The sequence below is a fragment of the Mauremys reevesii genome, linkage group 13, assembly GCF_016161935.1.
Source record: "Mauremys reevesii isolate NIE-2019 linkage group 13, ASM1616193v1, whole genome shotgun sequence".
Classification (NCBI taxonomy): Eukaryota; Metazoa; Chordata; order Testudines; family Geoemydidae; genus Mauremys; species Mauremys reevesii.
In genome coordinates, this window is record NC_052635.1 from 44,164,228 (window position 1) to 44,191,099 (window position 26,872).

Consider the following 26,872-nt stretch of genomic DNA (forward strand, 5'->3'; position numbering starts at 1 on the left):
GAATGTGTACTGGAAATGGTGACTCGGGATTTGAAATAAAAAAGTCCCCAAACCAGATTCTTAAATCAAAACCACTTCAAATTCTGCAAGGGGCAGGGAGGAAGAGGTTGAATCTCTACGATTGGACCCATCCCAAGCATTTTGGTTCTAGCTTAGATCCAAAACCAGAAGGGACCTATTTTGAGCATGGATTCCGACACTGCTGAAATTTTGCGAGAGCAGCCATTACTATAAGATGTCAACTCAAGGAGGCAGAGATCTTATGAGAACATCTCATGTTAGCCCAGTGCCCTTAAAAAATCTAAACCCAAACCTGATCCTAGAATCAACCGGACCTTGAACCCAAACCCTATCCTAAATCTAGTACAGATCCAACACCAGCCCCTTGGCCTATTTCTAGATAAAACCAAAGTTCAGCTCCAGGTTCTGAGACATATGGTTCAAGACTCCTGGTTCTTAGAAGAACAGGAAGTTAGTTACACCAGTATGCATAGGTGGGGAGCAAGATGGAATAATTAGTCTATGATTACTGCGAGGAAGTCTGCAGCCATATCTAAAATTCAGAACAAAGGAAAATTGACAGATGCTAGTGAGTAACTCACTGTATTAAACAATGGAACAGGAAAGGAATACACAGGCAGCCATGTGTGTGAAATGCGTGCATGGGTGCCCTAGGGTTCAGCCATGCCTCACAATTTGGATTTGAGGTTTAAATTCAGAGTTTTAACTTCCCTGAAATTTAGATCCAGGGTTTTAGTTTGTTAAGTTACAAAGATCAGCTAGAACCTCTTGATCCAGGTCCTGATTATCCTAAAGTTCAGGGATGTTTGAATCCTGGCTTTTTCTCTGGGCCTCTTTCTAGTGTTTATGGATGTAAAGCACATTTGTTTGCCAATGTAGAGAGGGCTTGCTGAATTGAATGTGAACCTTCACTTGACTTGTTCTGGCTGCGATGTTGTTCCTTTAAGTAGTACTGGGGAGTAGGAAAGGAAAGCTTTAGTTCGCTAGCCATTCTAGGGCATTACACACATTTTTCTTGTTATCTTTTTCTCCGATTGCATTTCCCCCTCATTTTCTCATGCAAACTGCCCAAGAGTCAAGGACGCCAGAATCTTTGTATAAGTGTGTGTGTGGGGGGGGAGGTGGATTTCTGCACCCCTTCCCCTAATCTCTCCTGAGCGCCCTTTTCTCCTAACCTGCACTCCCTCATGGGCCTAGCCCCCTGCACCCCTCTCTCCCCAGCACTTGGTGCAGCCCATCTCCTACCTCCAGCAGCTGCACATAGCTCACTGGGAACCAGCCATACAGCCTGTCCTCCTCCTGCCCTTCCCACCAGCCACAGTCTGGCACCTGCAGCACTGTGATCAACTCCCCCACCGGGAAGCGCAGCCCCTGCCGGGACTGCTCCGAGCCTGCCCAAGGCTTGCAGTTTTCAGGGCAAAGCCCCCCTGCCCCTCCAAACTATGCCCGTGTTAAAAAGTGTGTGGGGGGGCACAGCCCCTTGCCCTCCTCCCACCCTGTTCTGGCATTGGTGCCAAGAGTTGACTAATGCTGACCTGAAAAGAAGTGTAAATCATAGCATTCTAATACAGCTTGACCAGTTACGGGGCTAGCAGTGGATTCACCCCGTTGTGTGTGTCAGAATGCACAGAATACATCCTGGGACGAGCCCCTTATATTCTCACCCACCTTTCTGTTTTGCAAGGACCTAAGGTCTTCTGATTTGAGGAAATTCATGTCCAGGTCTCCCTTAATTTTAGAGGCCTGGCTTTGCTCCATGGAAATGAAGCAGAAGAAATCAGATCCTGAAATTAAAGCTTCAGAAACTTTCCTGCCCATCACGCAAGATGGAAACTCTTCCCATGGGCCACATGATGAGAAGTCAAGAGTGTTGTGAGCAAGGGAGTCCCCCTTTCTCTTCACTTACAGTCTTTCCAGTTTGGGCAGGTCGCTAAAGGTTTCTGGCTCCAAGGTTTCCAGGTTGTTGAAATGAAGGTAACTGGCACAAAAAGAGAAAGCACAAGGGATGGTGTTATAAAAACTGACTTACGAGACTGGACAATAGCTCACCACTGGAGAGTGGTTCAGACAAACGTTCACCAGTCAGTCAATCAGCCACTGCACAGTCAAAGGCAAATTTTCAGAAGACGGTCTTCACATTTATATCTGAAATTTGCATGTGCAAAACCAGCCCGGGTTGGGAAATCATGCCCTATCTATCTGTTCCAAGAAACTTCTGTCAGTTGTCAACAATTCTACCTTACTGAACCATAAAACCCCCCACAGGCCAGACTTTCAAAGCTCTCCCCTTAGCCTTAGAAATGCCACCAACAACTTACTGTACTATAGACTCTATTAACCTGGGCTGAACTTTATGTGGTTCTTCTGAAGCTGCTGTCATTGGCGCTAGTGGCTGCAACAGTACAGGGCTTTCCCCTCCTCCCTCCTAAAGCATTCCCTGGCATCTGGATAGGGTGGTCCTTTGCAACCCTGGGGGAAGGGGAGACGTAGCCTTACATACGGGCCCCCCCCCAACACCCTGAAGACACAAGGTCGGTGTCAAGGATCTGTCCTCATCAGAGCACCCCATCTGGATGGTCCTTGGAAAGTGCACTCGCATAAGCCCAGCCTGCCTAGTGGAAGGGTTCAGTGGGCTCTCAGCGAACCAGCTGAGCCTTTCTGGCTATTTCTCCCCTTTGTGGGGTCTCAAGTGAAACGAACAAACAACCCAAAGTCAGCAAAAGAAGTTAAACAAAGGGGCAAAGAAAAAAGAAAACCCAGGGGCAATGCTAGCCAGGATATCGGCCTCTCTCCTCAAAGGGGCCCTGGATGGGCCACAGTCCACCCCGGAGTCCGCTGGGTCTCCAGTGCAAGTCACAAGATACAATCTCTTCATCCTTCTAGCTCAGGGGATCTGTGCTCCCCATTTATGAGGGCAGAGGTTCCACTCTCTCAGGCATCTTCTGGAGAGCTGGGAAACTTAACAGCCTGCCCCCTTCCTGGGCTGCCTCTTATTGAGAGGAGCGTCTGCCTTTTAAACTCCTCCTGCATTCCTGGCATGACTTGCAGCGCCTCCAGCCCAAGCAGTTCCTTAACCCTTTCCCTGCTGGTGAGGGTTTATACACCCCGCCATAGTCAGGATAGCCATCGCATAGACTTTAAGGCCAGAAGGGATCCTCTAGTCTGCCCTCCTGCACATCACAGGCCACAGAACCTCACCCACCCAACTCCTGTAACAGACTCATGACCTCCGGCTGATATGTTACCTTCAGTAACTCAAAGTTTAAAGACTTCAAGTTACAGAGAATCCACCACTGACTCTAGTTTAAACCTGTCAAACAATGACAGTAGAAGTGGAGACAACCCACCCTCATGTGGCACTGAGGAAGGGGTTCCCTAGGGGGGGATGGTCCAATGGAGTGGCAAAAGTTTGACCTGTGCTTAACATGAGCAACCCAGCTCTGCCAAAAAACTTATTAATTCGGGCTGATGTTCTCGGCTCCACTAACATTCCAAGCCATGCCTGCCATCCAATGGTACAGGGTTCTAGTGGAAACTTTTGGATGGATGGGATGAAGGAGTGCATGGCAACAAACATACAGAGACAGGGATAACCAAGGTTCCACTCTCCCCCTCCCCCCCCACAACTAGCTGTTACATCAACCCACAACATTAGCACTGCTCTGAAATGATTAGGAAAAATACCTAAATATCAAAGTGGCAGAAGTAGCCTCCTCCCCTTATGTCACCCAAGTATAGCTCCAGTGGTGACCCCTGATAACTCTACAAGTCTATGTTCTACCAGTTGCATCCAACTGGTTTGAGAAATGATTGCAAAAGCCAGCGTGCAGCTGTTCCGTTCATAATGGAATGAATCTTGATAGAAGATTGGCTATCAGAATAAAGACCAAACCATTGTGACTCAGATTCTATAGCCTGGAGTGTGTTTTAATAAGTCTCAGTTGCATGCTTTCATTCCTCTGAAGGAAAGCAGCTGATACTGTCCGTCAAACAGGTTTTAGTTTTACTTGAAAAGTTGGCTTATGGGATGGATTTGAGCAAGGCCAATTTGCTTGGAGAAAAGCCTGTTTCAGGGATTGGAAACAGATGGGAGATTTTATCCCCGACACCAAATCTGGTTTGTTCATTGTTAAAATGTGGTTGTGGCCAGAAGTGCATCTCTAAAAAGAGCCCCTACGCTACAGCACATACAGTATCTGCTCCCCAGGAGTCTTCTCAACCTTTCTGCTGAGCTTATTGAGGAGGAAAAGGTATTAGATACATTTAGTACTGTCAGCACTGCAGAGAGCAAGATGAATCCTATTGTTTCTCATACAGCAAAGTAGCCAGTTATGTTCCAGCTCCAGAACCTTGGTTGCTGGTGATGATGCACAAGGCAGAAAGGACTCACCGTTGACTGCATCCACCAACATGTTCAAATAGTTTTTGTCCTCCTGCCCGCTATGCTCACAACCCCTCACTGTGCATGGGCACACGCGCACCCACACCAGGGATCTCTCATGAACCACTCCCACCCCCACCCCCACCCTGCGCATGCACAAAGCCATCCCAACTTGCGAGGATGCTTTGGAAGATTTATCCCTTGATTTTCTTATACCACTTTGGCCGTGAAGTGCTGACAGTTGGAAAGAAAAATGGCTCTAACTGACAAACAGAGCAATTAGCTATGGCCAGAGAGGGCACCATTACAGAATGCTGAAACATCATGGTTACAGGATCCAGTGGCTAGACAGAGTGTAGGGTCCCGTCAGCCCGGGGCATCCCAGGAGGCATGGTCTGAAAGTCTTTCTATTGTTTGGTACCTCAAAGTTGGACTTCAGCAGCAATTTTAATGCATGCAAACACCACAATACTGACAGTCGCTATAAATACTCAACTTTCCCAGCTGCCTATTCGCTTCGCCCATTCGCTTCCAGCAACAGAGGAGCTGGATTGGATAAAAGAAAAACTGAGCCTATCCCCAAAATTCAAACAAAGGGCCAGATACTGGGCCCTGCTCTGTAAAGGTCTGCCCCACTTAGGATAAAAATCTTCTAGTGGCTCCCACACTTCCCCATCACCTCCCAGCACAAGGAAACTGTCTAGAGCAGGGGTCCCCAAAGTGGTGCCTGCAGGTGCCATGGTGCCCACTAGGGCGTCTAAGTGCACCCACGTATGATCCAGTGGATAAGCATCCACCGAAATGCCGCCGACATGCAGTGTCATCGAGAGGCGGCATTTCGGCGGCGACGCCTCTGGATGCTGCTGCTTGTTGGCGGTATTTCGGCGGTGACGTCTATTGACGTTGCCACTTGTCAGCGGCATTTCGGTGGATGCTCGTCCACCGCCACGGTCCTCTATGGCTCGCAGTCTGGCGCTCGCCAGACGAAAAAAAGTTTGGGGACCACTGGTCTAGGGAAAAGGAGGGAAAGGGGAGCATGGCCAGAGCATTCCTACACTACAGGGATCTCCAGCTGCTGGAATATCCCTTGGGGCCATGGCCAACTGAATGAAAATATGAACAGTCTTCAGTATTGACCTGTCAGTGTGAAAGGACCAGCCCTTCTTGAAGTCCTGTCATCAGTCTTAAGTGCCATGTGTAGCAGTTCAGAGGTGTCTCGGTGAGGGTTTCTAAAGTGAATCATATTCCCAAGCAGCAAACAGAGCTCTTGTGTACTTACAGCTGTTCCAGAGAATGGAGCCCTTTGAAGGCATGTTGCTGGATACTCTGAATTTCATTTTTGTACAGGTAGCTTTGGGGAGAGAGGAGAACAGAGAAATGTGAAGCATTAGGATAATTGGACATTGCTGTGTTCAAGATACACAGAAAAGAGCTATAAAGCTGGACCCAGCTGGAGTGTTCTCATTGGATATGAGCTGGGATATACTTATGTCAATGCCATCTAGAAGATCTGGCCATACAGAGTATGCACTTGGCTGGCAGAGTTATAGAAGCTATTGGATTTTATGGGATTTAGAGGTGCCAACTCACAGATATTTCAAGTTCTGCAGAGCTTCAAAGGACCTTCTTGCAATCTGTTTGATCAAATTATTGTTCAGCAGCCTGTTCAAAACCAGAAGGAAAAAAAAAAAGAAACACACATGAATGCAATATGCCTGAGACTCGTAAAGTTTCTGACAGCAGCATAGATATCTGTTACTATAAAGCAGTGTTTCTCAAACTGGGGTCGCCGCTTGTGCAGGGAAAGCCCCTGGTGGGCCAGGTTGGTTTGTTTACCTGCCCTCTCCACAGGTCCAGCCGATCACAGCTCCCACTGGCCGCGGTTCGCTGCTCCAGGCCAATGGGAGCTGCTGGAAGCGGCGCAGGCCGAGGAACGTGCTGGCCGCTGCTTCCAGCGGCCCCCATTGGCCTGCAGCGGCGAAACATGGCCAGTGGGAGCCGTGATCGGCCGGACCTGCAGATGGGGCAGGTAAACAAACCGGCCCGGCCTGCCAGGGGCTTTCCCTACACAAGTGGCAACCCCAGTTTGAGAAACGCTGCTGTAAAATATAGTAACTGAGGCCCTGTCTATATTATAAAGTAGTTATGGCTGTATAATTAGACCAGTACTTCCCCTCTAGATGCAATTATATTGGTATAAATATGCTTTATGCTACTCTAGCTAGTCCCATAGAGGAAAGGGAATCGCCATAGCAGTGTAAGTATACCTTTATACTGTATAACTGCATCCACGCTTGTACCGGCCTAGCTGTATTGGTGAAAACAAAAACAAAACCCACTCCCCTAACTGACACAGTTACACCTATGACTTCGGAGCACAAATATCATTGACAGTCAATGGACTTGCACCCCTACGTTACATGGGTGCTTTTGGAAATCCGGCCTGTTGTCTCTTGGGAGCTGCCCAGATATTACATTATAAAAACATCAACAGATAAATAGGCAGGCAGCTAGGGGGATGGACAGACAGATAGAAAAGCTTAATACAGACAGATACTGCAAGAGAGATCTCCACAGCTGGAAGCAATGGCTCCATAGACGGAAGCAATGGCTCCATAGACGGAAGCAATGGCTCCATAGACGTGGCCTAGGCTGCGCAGCCTGCATTCCCCCATAAGGATGCTGGGCGAGGGCAAAGTCTCGGACCAGCCTACTCCGCTCCAACAGCCAGCCACGCTGAAAGAGGAAACAGCTCCTAAACACAGAGCAATTAGCTTCTCTGCTGATTGAACACTTGAGTGCCAGCACAAGGTGTCCAAGGAGCCCAGCAGAATAATGTTGTCTATTTACCCACAGAATAAGTACAGCACAAGACAGCAGCAGTGCATCTTCATAATCTTTCCCTGCCAGTGGGGTTAATCCTGAACTGGAGGGATCAGCTCCGATGGGAAGAAGGCAAGTCGGTCCCCGTGGCTATTCAATCCTCAGCCTCAGTTCAGAGAAAGCCAGACAGGTGGCCAGCTAGGAACAGCTGTGATGTCATTGCTAGGGAGGTGGACACCTGTCCACTACAACGGACATCAACAAGTCATTTCATGCAGGCTGCCAGGTAACCACCAGGTAGCAGGGGCAGGGCCTATCTTGTGCTGTGTTTTGTACAACCCCTAGCACCATGGGACCCTGATCTTCGCTGGGGTCTCTAGGCACAAATGTAATAACCATGTGTTTGGAACTGGAGTGACTTCAGCAGGTGATTTCAGAGTGAAACCCTCTGGATTTCCAAACTCTGCTGCTGTTTAAAACCTCAGCCCAGCCCATTTCAGCCAGACAGCTATTTGGCTGACTGTACTGATCCAGTCCTTTGCCTCGATCAAAGCAAAATAACCCCCTCTGTAAATGCAAACTGTACACACAGCACCAATGTCTTTGTGTTTCTGTTACCCCATTGTTTAATGCACAAAAATCTGTGGAGAGTTTAAAAAGCAATTAGCAGCAGAAATATCGGATTCCTGCCACAGGCCCCCCTAATGCATGGAGGGGCCTGACCCCAACTCTCACACTTCCAACGCGCCCTGGAATGTACTCAAAAGTTAGGGTTTTTGCAGACAATTTATAAAGTACAATGTAATCTGCTGAGCAGCCAATGCTGATCCAAGCACATTAGACAGGGAATAAAAATAACAACAGTTCTATTGGTCCTTAGTTGGTTACACATTGCAATACCCCCTGAAAATACAAACTGGATGGAGAAAGGCCAGGATTTTTGGGTTTGTTTTGTTAATTTCAGATCCAAAAGATACAGCTGTTTCCAAGCAGGGCAGCGTGCTGCAAGGCAGTGGACCTCCTAACCAAGAAAGCTGCTCTCACAGAGATCAATAGACAAGACAACGATTGAGTGTCCTGCCAAGAATTTAGGTCCCGATCCCACAGCTGTTCCCTATGAAGAGACCCCTGTGGGAGTCCATCTATGTAGAAGAGCTTGCAAGATCCGGGCCATTGATGGTTTGCCAAGATGGAACCTAAAGGCTCAATCCTGGTTTCCCACTGAAGTCAATGACAAAACTCTCAAACTCCCACCAATTTCCATGGGGGCAGGAATCTCATACGAACAAGCTGTAACTAAAGTTTGCAGACAAGCATATGTAAGTAAATGTTCTAGAGGAGCTAGGATTGGATCAAAGGAAAATAGATAACTGTGTGTGTCTCAGTGACCCCCTGTGGGAAAGGAAATGAAAGGAAATAAAAAGTATCAAAAAGTTTGATACCTTATTGAGAAAGCACCATTGAGTATCTGGCCCTATGCCCATTTGCACCAGCTGAGGATCTGGCCCAAAATATCTAAATCGGATCCTCAGTGACACAGGTTGTATTCCTGCAAAATTGCTTTGGGGGTTTTGGGTGCACAAGGAACAACCAATCAGGCCCATAACTGTTAACAAGAATATTCAAAATCAAATTTCTTTTATGCTTTGCATCTGAAATTCTGTTCTCATTTGCTGAGCACAGCTGAAAAGTTACTTTAAATGATTCTTTTCTTTCTGTTTTGTAGAATTTACAATATTATCGCTATTCGATGATGGGAAAATAGTGAATTTAACGTGGATACTTCTCTCTTCCCATTTGGCAAGCCCAGGGCTACACTCAATATTACTTGCCTTTTTCATTCTTTTTCCCCCCTCTCCTTTATAGTAAATAAGCTGTGGGCATACTGGAGGGCGGAAATCAATTTAAAATAATAATATAAAAAGCATCACCCCAGAACAGCCTCAATTGTTGTACGTACTTGTGAGAAAGTTGGAGAAGTTACAACAGCATTTAAAAGTTATTTCGATGTGTTGCCAGAAATTCCTTCTTGCTGATAAAATGGTCTGGAATTGAGAGTTTCCAAACAAGAAAGAAAGAAACAAACATTCTGGGGATTGAGTTAATCAGCTCTCAGTAGACCAACATTCTTTGGTTACAGGACTAGCACTATGTAGTACCTCAAATGGCTGGATAATTCAGCACAGAACCCTCTGGTTCCTCTAACCCATCCTCCAAACACCTTTCATTCTGAAATCCAAAGGAAGGCCACAGAGGTCCCCATAATAGTATTTTGCTTTTATCTAGTGCATTGTATCCAAAGATTTCAAAGCACTTCACAAGGAAAGACAAGTAGCATCACCCCCATTTTTCGGACAGGGAAACTGAGATACAAAGAGGTGCAATGCCCAAGGTCAAACTCCATGCCAGTGGCTGAGCCAGGAATAGAACTGATAATGCCGGATTCCTAGCCTAGCTCTGGACCATACCACCTTCCTGTGAAGCTTGCTGGAATTTTATTTCTCAGACAAAGGCCTATTTTAAAGCAGTGGAGTCCATGCCCTTCACAAATGCCTGCTACTGTACAAATAATGCTGTCACACGGCCCCCAAAGCGTTAGACTATAATACAGAGTGCCCACTGTGTGGACTCTGGGGAGAGCACACAAACTGGGTGGGTGGCTGGGAACGCTCAGCATGGTCTGCGGCCAGAAGGCATTTGGACTGAGGACCCCACATCCCAAGGAGGAGAGCCAGACAGGAAGTTCACACCCCAGGAATGTGCCAATTGTCTTGACACCGCAAGGATCTAAAGGTTGAGCCCAATACAACCGGCTGGTGACCATCCTCAGCTAGGGCTGTGACAAACACATTTCACCAAAACAGGATTGAGAGGTGCAAAAGCAGGGAAATTAACCTCTCATATGTGCAAATACAGACTTTCCATCAGGCATCCTAAAATGTTTGGGACTTGTTAGTCTCCACACCACCTCTCGTGACCTCACGCTGCGGTAGATCTCCGGCTGACTTCAGTGAATTCCCATCTAAACAACTCCTGATTAATCGCCTGTATTTTGTGGAAGAGAAGAAGAATTGTTTTCTCTCCCCGCCTCCCCCAGGAATAAAAGCTGCATTGGCAATGACATTCCATTGACGTAAGATTTTCCTCCCAACCTTGTGACTCCATAATGGGAAATAGGTAAACACAACCCGAGCCATCTCGCGTCCCACCGGGGAAGGGGGGGGGAGTGTGTCATGGAGAAGTGACAGGACCAACCTTGCTGGAGCATTTGACACACATCATGGCTTGGTTTCTTGTTGAGAGCTCCAGAGAATTAAGCTCTGATATGAATTAGGAGAGCAGTGATGGGGGGCTCGCCAGGTGTAGCTTTAGACAGCTGAGCAAGGAAGAACTGGCACACGCCTGCTAGCTGGAATGTGTGTGTGGGGAGTGGTGTGTCTGGCACATCACGTTTAGTTAATTTAACGGACCAGAAGCCTAACAGCAAAGGTTAGCTAGATGGCTGGGGAGCTGAGAACATAGAGAGAGACAGTCAAAGGCACAACGGCACCCAATTTTCATTGGCAGTCAATGAGAATTGGGCACTTAACGCCCATCTCTGCCTTTCGACTCCCCGCCCCCCCCGCCGTAATGTCTATACAGGAGGGCTCCAATCTTGCATGTGACTTTAGCCCCAATTCCACAAAGCACAGAATATGCTTAAAGTTAGACACATGCTTCTGTCCCATTGACTTCAATGGGATTTAAATATGCACTTAACTTTAAGCTAAATGCCTTGGTGCTTTGCTCACTCATGGCCTATACGCAGGAAGGCTTCAACGGGTTCCACACAGGTGAAAGGGTCCATCGGGATGGAGTCACTTCCAGGATTGGGGCAGGACCAGTGTCTGCTTCTGAGTTTTGTGCAGAACCAAGCGCACTGTTGGCATTCAAATGATGATTATGGAAGTGCCAGCTGTGGCATATAGTTAAGGATGCCCTGAGTTCAGCCCTTAAAACAGGGATTCAAATGCTTTGTTACATATGAAGAATAAAGCACGTTCTCCCCAAAATGTATAGGTGAATATATGGGTATGAAATGACATACTATATCTTACATTTATATAAGCATATGAGCTCTCATTAGAGCAGCAATCTTTCTTGATGAAATGCACAAGCGAGTTCTAAATTTGTAAACGGACGCAAACACTAGATTTTGCTCACTTTGGAAACACAACCATCTCTGGAGTGAAAGGAAATGAACTACCGTTATCTGCTTGCAGAAACTCAATGCAACAGTTTGGAGCAGGAAGCATGTGCAGGAAGCAGCACATGTGCAACTGAAAGAGCAAAGGGGTTGAGTCAGGCAGAGCATGATCCTCCTAGGGAGAATAAATCCATGATCCGAGATGAACCCTTCTGCAATGCAAGCTCTTACACCCCACTCTGATGAGCACAAGTCTTCAGCTTTGCACGTCATCCAGCAGATGGCACTGCCAGTAGCACAGAGCCCTGTGACACTATGCCGGGACACTGGTCCAGAGTCACCACCGCTTCCAAACACGCTTCGGCAAAATGGGAAATATTTTTATTGGCCTGTTCGAAAAATTGGCAAAAAGCAAAAGTTTGCCATTTGCCCGGAGGTGTTTGCCCACTTCTCATTCCTATCTGTGCATCTACCCTAGGTTTCTCTGTAGCATCCATGACCATAGCATCTAAGCACTGACTACATACCCCACATTCCTTCTATTGGCAAACTCCCAGCCATTACAGGGTGTGCTGTTACTGCACAGCTAGCCCAGGCTATTATTTGGGTGTTGTCCCTAACCCCCCACTCCCATTCACACACAAAATCCCTCACCCATGTTTGGAGGTGCTTTCAATGTGGGCTAGCTGGCCCGGCCAGGGAGAGGGTTAGACCCCAGGGCCACTTTCACTGTGGCTGGTAACGCACCTACCTCTCAAATGCTGATTGTCCTCCAGTGCCCTCCCCCAATCCACCGTGTGCCTAGAAAAACAGACAAGTTCTCACACAATTCACTGGGAAAGACTCAGAGAGGCCCAGTTGACTTGCAATGCAAAGAACCCTGAGAGATGCCCCCAGACGTCCCAGCAACACACACAAGTGAGCGCACCACCACTGTGGACAAAAAAACTTGGGTAGGGCTTTTCTCACACCCGTGCTAGGCTAAGCCAGGTGCTCAGACCTGGGTGCTGCTCACCTGGGCTAAGCCTGAAGTACAGACATACCCATGGGCACGGCCGGTGGGAACTGCAGAAACCTCTCACATACAGCTCTCTGTTGCCTCATCTCCAGCTTCCCTATGATTCCCGCTCAAGGCAACAGCTGACAATGCACCTCAGCCTTGAGCTGCAAACATGGCGATGATTCTACTTCCGGCTTCTTCTGAGGCTTCCCAGCCATGACTATTATATCCAGCAGGCCCATGAGGCAGACCTGGGCTTAGGGTGCAGGGCTTTTCCAGGTGCCTGTTTGTAGTGGCAGACTGAGCAGGCCTGAGTGTTCAGGGGGTCCCAGATGAATGGCTGCCCGGCATCTGTCTAGCAGCTGCAGCTGCCTCGGCCGAGGGGAGGAGGTGTGTCGGCCGCACGCACCAGAGGAGCGGCGTGCCAGCTGGCTGGGGCGGCTGGGTGAAGCGAGTGGGAGGAAGGAAGGCTGAGGGCATGGGAGAGTTGCAGAACCAGCACAGCAGAGCTAAGTCTGCAACCCAATCCTTTGAATTCTGAGTCATCCTAGATGCAGCACGTAGCGGCTTGTTGAAGCGGGAGGGTTAAGGATATAAGGGAGGGTTGACACCGACAGGTCCAGAGCCTCAGAGCTAAGATGGGATCAAACGCATTAACTTTGAACGCAACTGCAACGCAGTCCCGGATCTTCTGTGGTGAAAGACTAGTACAAGTAAGGGGCTGTGCCAGCTTCCATGCCACCAAAGCACTTGTCTTCCCGATACTGGCATTGGTCACGGAAAGAGGCACAAGAAAAGGGGGGGGGACCCTCAAGACTCATTGTGCTGTGTTAAGGAGAGCTCCGTTCACAAGCTCATAACCGCCAGGCAGAGATCGCGAGGCTGAATGGCTCTGTATTTGCCCAACTTCGTTAACGATCAGCATGGGCCGTGTAACAGGGGCTGGGAGAGTTCCAGCTAGCTGACAGGCAGCCGACAGGACCTAAAAGCTCACCAAGGTGGAAAACTTGGGATAATCTTTCATTGCCGCTGCAGGACCCTACCGAGAATACTAGACAAGGTCTATCGAGGAGCATATTATGCTTGCAGCCTTTCAATAGTCTAACTTGGATTTGTTTCTTTTAAAGCATTGCAATTTATCAAACCTCCTGCTTCAGGGAAAGAAAGCAAGGGGCTGGAGCCAGCAGGGAAATCTTACTCCAGCCCAGGCTGTTTCGAAGCCCCAAGAGACCCTCAGTATGTTTGCAGTGTGCTCCTTTCATGGCAGTTTCAAAGCCCACCTCCTTGTCTCACTCCCTGTTAGATTCTGAGGACAAAGGTTTCCTTAGCAAGGGGGTTTACAGATGTCAGCTCGGATATTCTACAGCCACCCTGCCTGGAAAGAGATGCAAAGCAGAGACTTCGCCACACAATCTGCTGCCCTTCCTCTGCCAGCCTACAGGAAGAACGTTTTTATGTATTTATTTATTTAACAGCGGGGGAGCAGCATTTAATTCTCCAGCTCACATTGCCTCTGGGCCTCACAGTGCCATGCTCAGGACTCCTGCACATGGACCCTGACCCATCCTCAAACCCTTCAGAATGTTTGCATCAAGCACATTAGCAAGAAACAAAAATCCAGAACAAATCTCACAGGGGGGGGTTGTTTTTTTTTTTAAAAAAAAGTCATTTTCTTTGTGATTTCATAACCCATAAAGATGCATGGGGCAAAAATTTGCCCTGTAACAAGCCAAATTCCACAGCTTCTTTCAGTTTCGCTGCAGGAAACAGACTAAATAAATGACAAACACCCACACCGTGTAAGGCTGCTGTCTCCCATTCTCTGTGGCACATTGCAACGTGACCACCACCACTACAGGATGTTACAGTTAGAACTGTGCAAATATTTGATTTTTCTCTTCACTGGCAATTCTGAAAAAAAATCGAAAAGGAAACCCATTTTCTCATTTCGGGTTGAACAAAATGTTTCAATTCAACAAAAACGGAAATGTGTTCTCATTACAACCATTTTTAAACGTTTTTGATTTTTTAAAAATGGGATTGAAGCAAAAAGACGTGTTGAAACAATCTGAAAAATCAAAACATTGTTTCAAAAACGTCAACACTTTTCAATTCTTTTCTGAATTTTCAATTCGCACTTTTTTCAAGCTGAACAATCCAGTGAAACCGACACAAATATGTGAAACATTTCTGTGTCACCAAATCTGCATTTTGTCCCCACACCCCCAAAAAAAAGTTTTGTATGAAAAATTGCACCCAGTTCTAGTTTAACGTCAACCCCAAAAGATTCTCACTCTGCTTTACTATCAGGCTAGCCCTATAGTAGGACAAGTCACAGTCTGGTTAAATATCAGGCCTGTTCATACCAATTTGGAATGATGGAAATCCCAAATGCTTTGGTGTCATGAAGGAGCTGAAACAGGAGTTAGTCACCCAACTCCCACTGGCTTTCAAAGGGAATCAGAAACCTAACTGCCCTTTGTAAGCCTCCACCAGAATTCTTATCCCGTAGTCCCAGGATGCAATATCTGAATCAATAACGTAATTGCTACACCTTGATTTTACCGCATGTATGCCATTCTTCCTGCTTAAAGCCCCAGCACAGAACTTCAATTGGTTTAAAGCATGTGCTTAATGCTTTCCTGAAAACCTCCTGTCAAATGTTGCCGTATACTTTTAAGACATACTTTTGTAAGGGTGCATAGGTGTAAGAGTTCTGATCTACTAAACTTCCACCCTGACTTTGTTCGTTTCTTTGTTTTAAGAAGCCTGTTTCCAGTTGACTTATATAAACCTGGGAAATTCCATTGCAGCCAGAGGAAAGCATGGCTGTTGCAGCTTGATGGGAAAAACAGCCATATCGTGGGTGATTTGGTAAAAGGCCACTATCCGTTCGCAAAGTCAGTCACTCCTCTGCACCATCCGTGTGGGATGCCAGCAGACTCTGAACCTCAGACTAGCAGCCATAGGCGCCGACTTCCCCTCTTTCCGTGGGTGCTCAACCCTGCCTCTGCCCCCACCCCTTCCATGAGACCCTGCCCCTGCCCCCCCTTCCCCACCTCCATTCCAACTCCTTCCCCAAATCCTCGCCCCAGCCCCACCTCCTCCCCATAGCACGCCACGTTCCCGCTCCCCCCCGCCCACCTCCTGGAGCATGCTAACCAGCTCCGGAGCACCTATGCTAGCAGCACTAAAAGTAGGGGTCTCTGCCACTTGAACTAAAGGAATAATGCCTTTCTTTGGTAGCAATACTACTCTTAAACCACTCAGGCGGAACAGCCACTAGAGGGAGACATGACACACACTGTGCTCCTGTGTTGTGTGCATAACCTGAAAACCAGCTATTGGATTCAAGAAATGTTTGAACCTCCTGCACTTCAGCCAGGAGAAATCAAAGCCCTTTTAAGCTTGCAACTTGTTCCAAGCGATTGGGCAGACAGAGGAAGACGCTGGAAGCAGCTGATACATAGATGGACCCCTTCCTCGGCAAGTCGTTGGATTTGTTGCTGGCCTGGGTTTATTTTTCCCATCTGAATGCTTTCCCCCTTAGTGCTGCCTGGATGCTGGTGAAGTTGCTTGTCAGCTACTCTCCACACAGTCTGGTTAGTCATTTTCTGCTGCTTCAGATGGCCACAGTGTGTTTTCTGGGCAAAATTTGCAAGCTCCTTCCTCTGTTTGATAGGAAGCAGTGAGCTGTAAGGTTGCCCCAGAGAGAAACTTGCATGTGTAGTTCCAGGGTTTGCTCATATTTCTTTCAGCTATAGCAGCTTTGCCCAACTCTGGCAACCGGTTACATTGGCACCCCAATGCAAAAGTTTGTGTGTACACAGACACGGACCTGCACGCAGAGCCGTGCTGCCTAGAGGGCAGAGAAATCCTTACCTTCTTTCCCTAAGCCAAGGAAAATTCATTTGAGAGACTACCTAGCAGCACTTTCACTTAATGCCTGATATTTTAATCCTAACATATTTCTAAAACGTTTGCCCCGCCGAGCGGCCTTTTCTTGGTAGGTGGTAGATGAGAGGCTGCTACCAATCAAAAAGATAAGAAGGGCAGTTCAGCCATCCTAGCCCTCTCCAGCTGGCCTGGACCACATGCCCTCATTTATTGGAGCTTGAAGAAGAACCCAAGGAATTGGGGACTGGAAAGGCAGAACTCTTGTACATTTCACTGCCCTGTCTAGTCACAAGTAGCTGGTCAGGCAGGTAGAGGAGATCTGCACGCGAGCCTACCAAAGTAAAGGTGAGGTGTGTCTTTCCAATGTTAGGCCTGCCAGCCTGCAGATTGTCCCTCTGAAAGTAGCTTGGCTGTCTCATTTTGCTTCCTGCCAAACATCTGTCCACATCGCAAAGCCATGACCTAATTTGGAATGAGTTGTTTTCTTTACTCAGGACAGCTCCAGGGCTGGAAGAGCAGGGAGCTCATCGCACCTAGATTGAGGCGATTTGGCAGGACTGTGTGGAAAAAGTCTGCATAGCTTTGTGATAAGATGCACACCTGTCTAAGGTCTCTCTGTCTCTACCTAGGCATTCATTCCACACTCCTCCCCCCAACTGAGCCCCTTGAAGAATGACACGAATCCACCATGTACATCTACGTTGCCCTTTTCTCCTGATTGCTCTTGGTAGTTACATATCCCATGGTGCAATTTACAAGATTAGGAATATTGGTCCTGGTGTTCTAGACAAGTAATAGCTTCAGCAATTACATTTCACCTACCTTAATTTACCAGTCACTTTAATTGGATAGATATTGCCTCTTTGTTTTGTGTCCTTTTCATTGCTGCATTTTACTGCTGGCCTAGAATCACAGCTGCCCCTTACCAGCACAGATGTAGCTGAATTTCAGCAGTACGGAAAGTGCAGTGATTATTGCATGGGATCCGCAAGCACATTGTATATGACCTTCTGAAAGGTGCTATATAAAATCAATACATCATCCTAATAGCACCTGCCCACCCATTGCCTGATTTCCAGCTAGCATTACAAGTCCCTCGCTTCCAGGATTAAATTCAGCTGCAATTTAATTTTAACTCTGGGAAAGGGGGGAAGCGAGAGAGTGACCCAAAGCCATGCCTAGGGGGTTGAAGTTTTAGTTGGCCTGGGAGCAGAGCAGACAGACTTGTTGGAATGTATAATGTGCCTGAGCTAGATGGGCACGTACAACACGAGTTCTCTTCCAGTCCACTTGACTCAACCCAGCTCTGCTGCCAGGGTTCAACACACAGCAGACTGACGGCATAGGCTGTGCAAAGCTGCTGCAATCAGGAGAGGGAAAGAAATCCTGATTTAGAGGTTTTGGGAAGGTGGGACCAGGGAAACGTGCCCGTTCTATCACCACATGTGCCTGAGAACTCCTGTTGCTGTGCTGAAGCCTCTGATTTATTTTACCACGTGCTCCCCATGAAGACCTGCAGTATGGCCAATTCCACCGCCGAGGGGTGGCACACAGCTCTGTTCCCCAACCCGTCAGGACAACTTATTGTTGCAATATCGCATGTCACCATAAAGCCTCCTGTGACGACTGGTCACTACTTTAATTATAATTGTCCCACTGCCACCTTGTCCTTCCCACACCTGTTTGCTGTAACCAGCCATTGTCTTTTGCCAGACTAGAAGCTCTTTGGACCAGGGACTGCCATTTCATTAGGTGTCTCTACAATGGGAGCCCCAGACATTAATTGGGGTTCTAGATGCTCCAACGAATAATAGTATAGCATTGAGAGCTATTGTGGGTATCTCACAAGTAGTGGCATGTGACGGGTGTGAAATTAATCGGTGCCCGATTACAGGTCCTCAAGCACAGGGCTGGATTACCAGTACTCTCCATGCAGCACTTAAATCTGGCGCACTGGTAGAGCTGAATAGAAGAAGCTTCCAAAGTACCTATGCTGGCTCCAAGCAATGCAGGCTCTTGGTGAGGCCAAGGACTGGAACAACGCAGGTCAGAACTCAGGACAACCAAGCTCTGCGCAAGGTGGGACGTGACCTTGCACTGCATTTGGCTCTGGCTATCAGAGCTCACTTCCTCCAACCCTGTCATTCACACAATTGATCCACCCATCCAGGACTATTAAGAGCCCAGAAACCTGAGCCTGCTACTCAGCTCTAGTTCCCATTAGGAACAGGCCTGGGTAAACAGCTACATGGTACCAGCATGAACAGGAGTCTATCCATTGACTCCACTGGCCTTTTGATAAGGTCCTAGGATACATAAATATTTAATGATGGCATCGTGTTAATTCCAAACATACTGGCTCCCAATGCTCCACAAAGGGGGAAGCATGTGGCAGATTGCTTGATTTTTCTGAACGAGGCAAACACACGCTACGTAACACTGTCTTATCTTGCCAGGATCTCCCTCATCCAATGTACAACAGGCTTCTTGGCTGGGCTAGATAACAAAAGATCTTAAAGTATAAACAAGATGGCTCAATTAAGCGAAAGCAGCCTCTAGACAATACTTTCCACTGAGTGCAATTGAACTGGAATGAGAACGAACGAACAACTTCTCTTGCTTAGCACAGAGCAGTTAGCACACGGGAATACAAATTCACACTCTCTCGTTATTTTGTATTTGTTTTACAGCAGTGCCTACAGAGTCCAACCCAGACTGGGGCCCCACTGTGCTGGCTGCAGTGCAGATGCAGTCCCTGGCCCCAAAAGTTTACCATCTGTATAGATAAGACAAAGGGCCAGAGAAAGGAATCAGATTAGGGATTGCGGCAGAGAGAGATTAATAGTGAAATCTTGGCTCCATTGAAGTCAACGTCACCCCAAGAGAACTGAGCTCGGTGGTCCATTGGCTAGGAGACTGAACTGGGAGTATTCCTGGTTCTGCTAGCGACCTGCCTTGTTGTCCTTGGTGAAATCTCTGCGCCTCTTCCCATTCCTTGTCTGTATAGGCTACGCTCTTTGGGGCAGGGACTGTCTCTCAGGGCGCGTTTATACAGTACACTGCACATTGGGGCCTCTGCTACCAGACCGAGTCCCAGTCCAGTAACGTAACGATTTATTTACCGTAAAGATGGAAGAAAGCCCCAACTATAATAGCCAAATTTTGGAGGACGTTTGAAGGGGCTGTTTGAATCCAGGGCTTTTGGTTTGGCTCATTAGAGCGTTAAAGCTCGGCTGGAAAACCTGGACCTTGATACAAACTTTGTCCAAGTGCTGGGATCCCAGGTGTTTGGTCCGACCTATGTCTTCTAAGTAATATACATAAGGCTTAGTTAATCAAAATCTGCCGTTTCCTCCTCAGGGTGAAATGATAGCCAGACACTGGGATGTTCGTTGCATTACAGCAATGAGAGCTTGTATGAAACAACTCAGATTTTTATTTAAAACTTTCCATAGCATGCCAACAAGTGAACCCAGGACCTGCTGTAAGGTGCAGGCTGCAGTTCATCCTCTGCAGTGCGGTCATCTCACCTTCCAAGGTGGAGGGTGACCGTTGCTGCCTGCAGCCACATCCCACGTCCTTATACAACCACACACACACTCCTGCTGCCACCCCTCGATTGAAATCCTCTCAGGATCCTCCCAGTGGTACATGTTACTCTCTGTGGGAGGAGGGGTTGGATGAAGGATTTGAGGACTTGTTTCTAGCCATGACTGCCCACCCTAAAAGCTTCCTAGAGCACTTGTAGGGCACTTCACCTTTATGAACCCTCCACAACAGTGCAGTACTTAAATGGCGATTCCTGCCCCCATTTTGCAAATGAGGAAACTAAGGAAGAGAGGTTAAGGGATTTTCCAAAGGCCATACTACAAATCAGTGGCACAGCCAGAAATAGAGAGTTCTAACTCCCAAACCTGTACCAATAGCCTCTTGTTACACCACAGGCAATAAGAACAAGGAGTTCAGTGTTGACTTCACTCCTTATGCAGGACCTGCTGTGGACACCACCTGCCCCATACTCTGATTGTGTTTGCTCAACTGATTGCATCTGCAAAAGCCATCTCGCAAAATGGGCACTGAGGGCCCAGCTATGCAAATGCCAAACAAAAGTCTGGGGTTGCGTGATTACCCATGTCTGGCAAATGGCTACTAACCAAGCAAAAATCCCCAGCCAATCATGAGATTGTTTTAAAATAATACATTTCAGATTCATTTTATTTGTATGCTAGTTTCTTAGCCTTTACAATACATTTTCTTCATGGGTTCCAGATTTTTCATTCAACCATGAGAACTAGAATCTTTAAAAAAGAGATTCATAGAATCCTAGAAATGTGGGGCCTGGATTCTCAGGCAATCCCTTGACTCTACGAGATGGGGCTGTGGGAAAGATGCAAGTACCAGTTGCGAGACTCACAATAAAAATCATGAGAGTTGGTTGATGTCCGTAATCCAAGGCTGGCTGAAAACCTCTTTCCTTTCCACCTGGTTTGCTCCTGCTCAGAACCTCTAGAAGAAGGTTTCTGCGGGATGCATGTGGTTTGGCCAACTGGCTCCAATGAGAGGAACAAACCAAGGTAAACCCTGTTTTTTTAGTCAGTCAATAATGAAGTGGTTCTTTCTGATAAAGACACCAGACACTAAGAACACAGGCAGCCTCCACTCACAAACTAGACTGAAATCCTTATCGCATGGATCTTCCTGCCACAGTCCTTTCACTACCCTGGTTCTCTAGACTGGAGAGTTTAGGCTTCTCAAGAGGCCAGAGTGGGAAACTGATTGAGGTTTTCTTTTTAAGTTTAGGTCCAAGAACACAAAAACCTGGCCACAAAGTCATTCTGAAAAACGTACTTGGAGCTTTCCTCCTGGTATTCATTACAACTACAACAAAGGCTTCTATAATTTCCTTTAATTCAAGTATGGGGGGGTGGGGGAAGGTTGTTAATGGATGGTTCAGTAGCAAATCTTGCCGCAGGCTCTAATAAACCGATGGGCGTTGTCAGAGGCCAAAGAATACGGAGTCCCCGTTCCTGAATGTTATAACTAACAAGCCCCAGAACGACGCTTCAAGTACAAAAGATCAAACATTAATAGGAAGCAGAGATCTCTACAACGCAAAACATGCGCTGTTACAATAAAGGCCCCCCAAACCAAACTAAGGTCAGTCCTACCCAGTGGAACAAGTAGCAAGGTCTATTCTGGCTCAGAGGTAGGAATATAGTGAAGGGATTGTGGTCTGCTCGAATTCCCACCGGCACTAGGATGAGCAAAGGGGAATGCTGGAGTTGGAGTGAGCACCAGCAGCTCGGCAGAACACACTTACTTTAGTGCAGCTAGTGAAGGCAAAGAGTGTGTGGATATTGGTTCTTCATCTCACACTAGGGTTACAGAATATCACAGAGTAACCAGCGGGTAACCACCCAAGAGTGGTATGTGCACAAGGTGTCCTGGTCTTCAGCTGGGTAGCTGAGGCAGGCAAGGGGAAGAAAGACAGCTTTAAGCCATTGCTCTGTTCGTCTGCTCCTCGGTCAGCCAAGGCCAAAACTGTCCTTAGGGGCTTCTCTAAGATCTACTGGCTGTACGCGTCCTAGGCAGCTGTCAGGATGCACCACGAGAAAAGACAGTTTCACTGCTCAGATGGAAGTCATTGAACTCCAGCTTTCACTGAAAATGGTAAGAAATTTTCCTGTGTTTGACTGGGGGAAAAATTTTATGCAGAGAATTTAGCTGCATCCCACAGCTCTGGGCACAGCTGAACGAACCCACACGACTGATATCTTTGCTAAGCCATTAGAGGGAGTGGCCAACGCATTCATATAGCAGTTAGACTTATGGCACATACTCTTTATCTAACCCAAATATCTTTAGTCCATTATATGTCTAAGCTCCCTCAGCCGAGAAAATGGTGCCTGTCACATTAGCACTAAACTACTCATTTGGTTCCTGTAATGATCGGTGCAGATAGCACCTCCACCAACAGGTGGACCTGCATCTTTATCTTCATGCTAAGTTATCTTGTTTTGATATTATGTTGCTATCTTGGTTCATGGGGGCTAGGAGGAAATTAAGTCATGACTGCACATACTGGAGTTGTTACTTGCAGTATTCTAATAAGTCCTTTAATTTCTATAAGCGAGATTACATTGCAAAACCAAGAGGGTCTCATGTTTCTGATTCCTTCCATTCTCTGTACCACGACGACATTACAATTGGGTGACTTAAGATGGGGGCAACTTACAGTGTGTTGAGATTCTTCAGTCGCCTGAAGGCTCCAGGTTGAATCTCTTTGATGCGATTGAAGCGTAAATCCCTGAAAGTGAAATGATATCAGTCAGTGTACATCTGAGAGCGAGATTATCCATTAGCAACAAACATCATTAGCTGTCCTGGTACTTTAGACCTCAGCACGTCAGGCCTAAAGGAGCTTGAGAAACAACATCAGAATCCTTTCTGGGATGATAGAGTGGCTACCAGTGTTTGCCGAAGCAGTCTGAACCTCCCTAGATTTATGAGCTCCACCTTCATTTCTTAAGAATCTGACACGTAGTTGCCACATTTTGAAAGGAGTCAGGTGATCAATTGCACTAGTTTGTAACACAGGATTGCTCTGATTGCTAGTGGTTAATGTTCTGTGATTACTTGTGCAATTACCAAACTTGCATGCACAAAATGTGGTAACTGCACATGCAACTTGGGCAAACCTAAGTAAAGCATAAACTTTGTCCCTCGTTGCCAGAATGCAGGTAGATCTGTATTTTTAGAGACTCATAACAAGGATTCAGTATTTCCAAATGGCAGGGGCGGCTCCAGGCCCCAGCACACCAAGCACGTGCTTGGGGCGGAATGCCGCGGGGGGCGCTCTGCCGGTCGCCGGGAGGGCGGCAGGTGGCTCCGGTGGACCTCCCGCAGGCGTGCCTGCAGAGGGTCCTCTGGTCCCACGGCTCCAGTGGACCTCCAAAGCCGCAGGACCAGCGGACCACGGAACCAGCGGACCCTCCGCAGGGACGCCTGCGGGAGATCCACCGGAGCCGCCTGCCGCCCTCCCGGCGACCGGCAGAGCGCCCTCCGCGGCATGCCGCCGTGCTTGGGGCAGTGAAATGTCTAGAGCCGCCCCTGCCAAATGGGCACTGAACAAGTTTCCGGCAAGTGCACAGAGGAGCACATATGAAACCCTACATTTGCAGGCAGACTCCTGCATGTGTGAGTGCACTGTCTTTGCAAACACATTGCCTGAAACGGAGCTGCACATGCTGATGTATACAGACATGCACACAGTTTTGTGGACACTCTTATTAAAGCTCAGGGCCAAAATTTTGGCCCTAAAATGGTCAAATCTTGCTGAATAGTCTCATACAGTCAGCGTTTCAAATTAGCTCCAAAATGCTGCCGGACTCAAAGGCTTCTCCCATTCTGCCTTTTCAGTTAGTGCCATTTCATTTAGAACTAGCAGAGTCTGTTGTGGCAAACTTAAAGGGCTCTCTGTGTAACTGCACTGATTTGGACCCTAAAACATTACATTCTGACTGCTTATTAGATAATAAAGTAAGTGCTAAGTAAACAAGTAGAAACAATTCTACAGGGAACGTGCATCCATTTGGCGCCTTCGATTGTCCAATGTGCTATGGCAAATTTTGCCTTTACTGCTGTAAAGGGCTGTAGTTAGGACAGGGAGGCTGGGTTAAAAATACGTAGATAATCTAGCATTTGCTATAGAAAGACCACCACACCTTCCCCAGTGAAGTTCACCCAGGAGAAGCATAAAGAATGATGGAGGATAACAAGGGATTCGAAATCAGATAGCAACAGTCCAACCTGAGGAATTATGTTGTATTGTTTCTGATCCTGTCAGCTGTTAGCAGAATAATCCTTCCCAACATCACTATGCTGAATCATTAACAATGGGAACATACAAAGCAATCAGTGAGAGCACACAAACCAAATCAATGGCTTCTGGAATCAGTTTAAGTCCATTAGGAATCTGTTTATTCCAAACCAGAATAAGGGCCCCACACCAATATTAGTGTCCAGGCTGGGGTTTGCACCAGTGTATCTAAAATTGTTTAAAAATAGATTGAAGTTAGGCAGGTGCAACTTTCTTGTGTAGACCAGGCCTGTGAGACAAGGGGAAATATTTTTAGTTAGCAACTATCAGTAAACAAGATTACACTTCAGGATAAAAATGCAGGAAAAATCAAATATAGCCAGTGTTGAGAGCCTTGCGCTATAGAGGCAGCTGTTCTTCTCTTTTGTATTTACTGCTGGACTGCTTAACTTTAAGGTTACACAGAGAGAGAGAGAGGAATTCTGGTAACCCTTTAACTAAAATCCAGAGCCATTCCTGAGGCCAGTCTTCTCAAATTGCTTAGCACCAGATTTTCTGTGCTCAGCACCCACAATTGGAGCCAGATTCTCCCAGCAGCTCCCATTGTGACACTTAGGACAAGAATTTCATAACTCAGCAGCCAATATGCAGAGCTTGTTTGGAAATCCAGCCCTGCTCTGCGGATGTTGGTGTGATGAGATGGCAGCCGTTTAAACAGAAGACGGCATTTCAGGCCATAACCACCTCGCTCAGTTTCCCACACAACACAGAATTTCTAGGAACTAGTTTGGTAGTAACTAAAAATGTATTTCGCTTTCCTTTCATACCATTAACACTTTGGCTTGCCTTTGTCTTCAGCACCCCAGACTGGCTACAGCACCTGAAAACACCGAGATACAGCTAGTGTTGCTAAGGATAATGGAGTGCTCGTGTTCATTTGCATAGAGACAATTTGATATTTTTAATTGTCTTACTTCTGTGATTTATAATGAATCTGGGTAAAAGCACGGTGTCTCCATAGCACAATTCACCCTTGATAGAACCTCTCAGCTACTCACTACACTGCTGCAGTCGAGCACTAACACTGTTAATAGGACAAATCTCTAGTACAAAGTTGATATCAATGGATCACACAGATTTACACTCTCTGAGGATCTGGCTATTTGTATTGAATCATGTCTACTGGAAATACACTTTCCTAGCACCACAGGAGACACTTGACATTATACGCAGTATTTAAGAGTGGAGGCCAATAGTCAGGAACATTCAGAAGGTTCTGGTAGGGAGAACCCTACATTTTCCGGTGCCTTTTAACTAACAGATGTGTTTAACTGTGAGGCCTGCTACATAGCTATGGCACAAAAACTTCAATGGGGTTTTGGCTTATGGAAATTAGATTGGGGTCTGCCCCATAACGCGATAAGTAGAGATATGCCTGAGGAATGACGCGTAGACCCAAATTTGAAATTGCCCCCGTGTGATCAGATTTGGGGGTTACAGTTCAGTCCTCTCTCTAGTGAAGCAGATGAAGAAATTATTTGCATCACACCCTGAATTTTATCCCCATAAAACACTAATGCAGCAAATAATGTATGACATCTCCCCAATTATTTTGGAGTGGACAGATGCCACAGACACTGAATGAGGATAGGCCTATTATGTACAAGGAAAACAGCTGATTCCTCTGCTGGTTTGTGAATTGAGTGCCTCCCTGTTTATTCCAATCTGTGATAGTGCGCGGATTTCCCTTTGCATTACTCCTTCCATGGCTAAATGCACGAAGACTATGTGAATCATCATTTGCCTACTCTTTGCCCAATACGTCTGTTGATTGCACCTTTGGGAAGAGAGCCACAATTTCATTGGTGGTGGCTAGAATGGGGAGGAGAAAAGATGTCGGAAGAATAAATATTTGGCCCTGAGACAGATTTTCAAATTGGCAAATTACACGGCCAACTGCTGGCCCAAGTGATCCCAGTTAATTTGATCTATTAAGTAAGAACAGCAGCTAGGGGGGCTCTCTCTTGCAAGGAGGAGATTACAGTCTGATCCTAATCAAACCAGATCAGCCTTTTCTTGGGATTCATGTCAGCAAGCAGCAGGGCTCCCTCAATGCACTGGATCTTGCCCATATGTTGACTGTTCAGACATTGCCCAAATCAAATACATACAGCTCTCCCCTCCTCCTGAGCTCCTGGAAACATGCACCGAATCTGATCAAGGAGCAACAAAAGGAAGTTTCAGAAGCACAAAGGTAAATTTATCCCCATCCATGGGTCTAACAAGGAGACACAGACTTTCTCAGTCTAAGATGAATTGCTGCTGCATGCCTTTATATTGATTCAATAGTAGAATCTGTTCCGCTTGTTTCAAGCCACAGCCCATAGATCTTTACTCTGCGTGTGCACATGCATTCCAGTAGAGGCACTTGCTTAGAGAAAGATGATGATTTGCTTCACCCACCCACTACTGTAGCACTGCCACCTCTTTGAGGAAATGCGGCAGCTGTATAAACAGCACACAGACATTCTATGCTTCATTTCAGGACAGAAAGAGGAAAGAAGATTCTGCTGAAATTGCAGGGCAGAGGTGGAGTAGTGAGGCAGAATACAAGTACCCAAGTTAGAATTTGATAACCACTGCCCTCACAAAGAGCATCTTGGGATCTTCATCACCATAAGATTTTCCATCTCATTTGAAAGATAGAATCATAGAATATCAGGGTTGGAAGGGACCTCAGGAGGT

At 46.9% G+C, this 26,872-nt stretch overlaps 1 protein-coding gene across 1 annotated transcript in view; it reads right to left on the reverse strand.

The window, feature by feature from the left end:
• The window catches only part of LOC120379701 (peroxidasin homolog), a 61,646-nt gene that overhangs the window by 31,020 nt on the left and 3,754 nt on the right, over window positions 1-26,872 (reverse strand). The window contains 4 exon segments of the mRNA XM_039497179.1: window positions 1,928-1,999; window positions 5,682-5,753; window positions 5,993-6,064; window positions 22,544-22,615. Of these exon segments, the coding sequence (XP_039353113.1) occupies window positions 1,928-1,999; window positions 5,682-5,753; window positions 5,993-6,064; window positions 22,544-22,615 (288 nt within the window).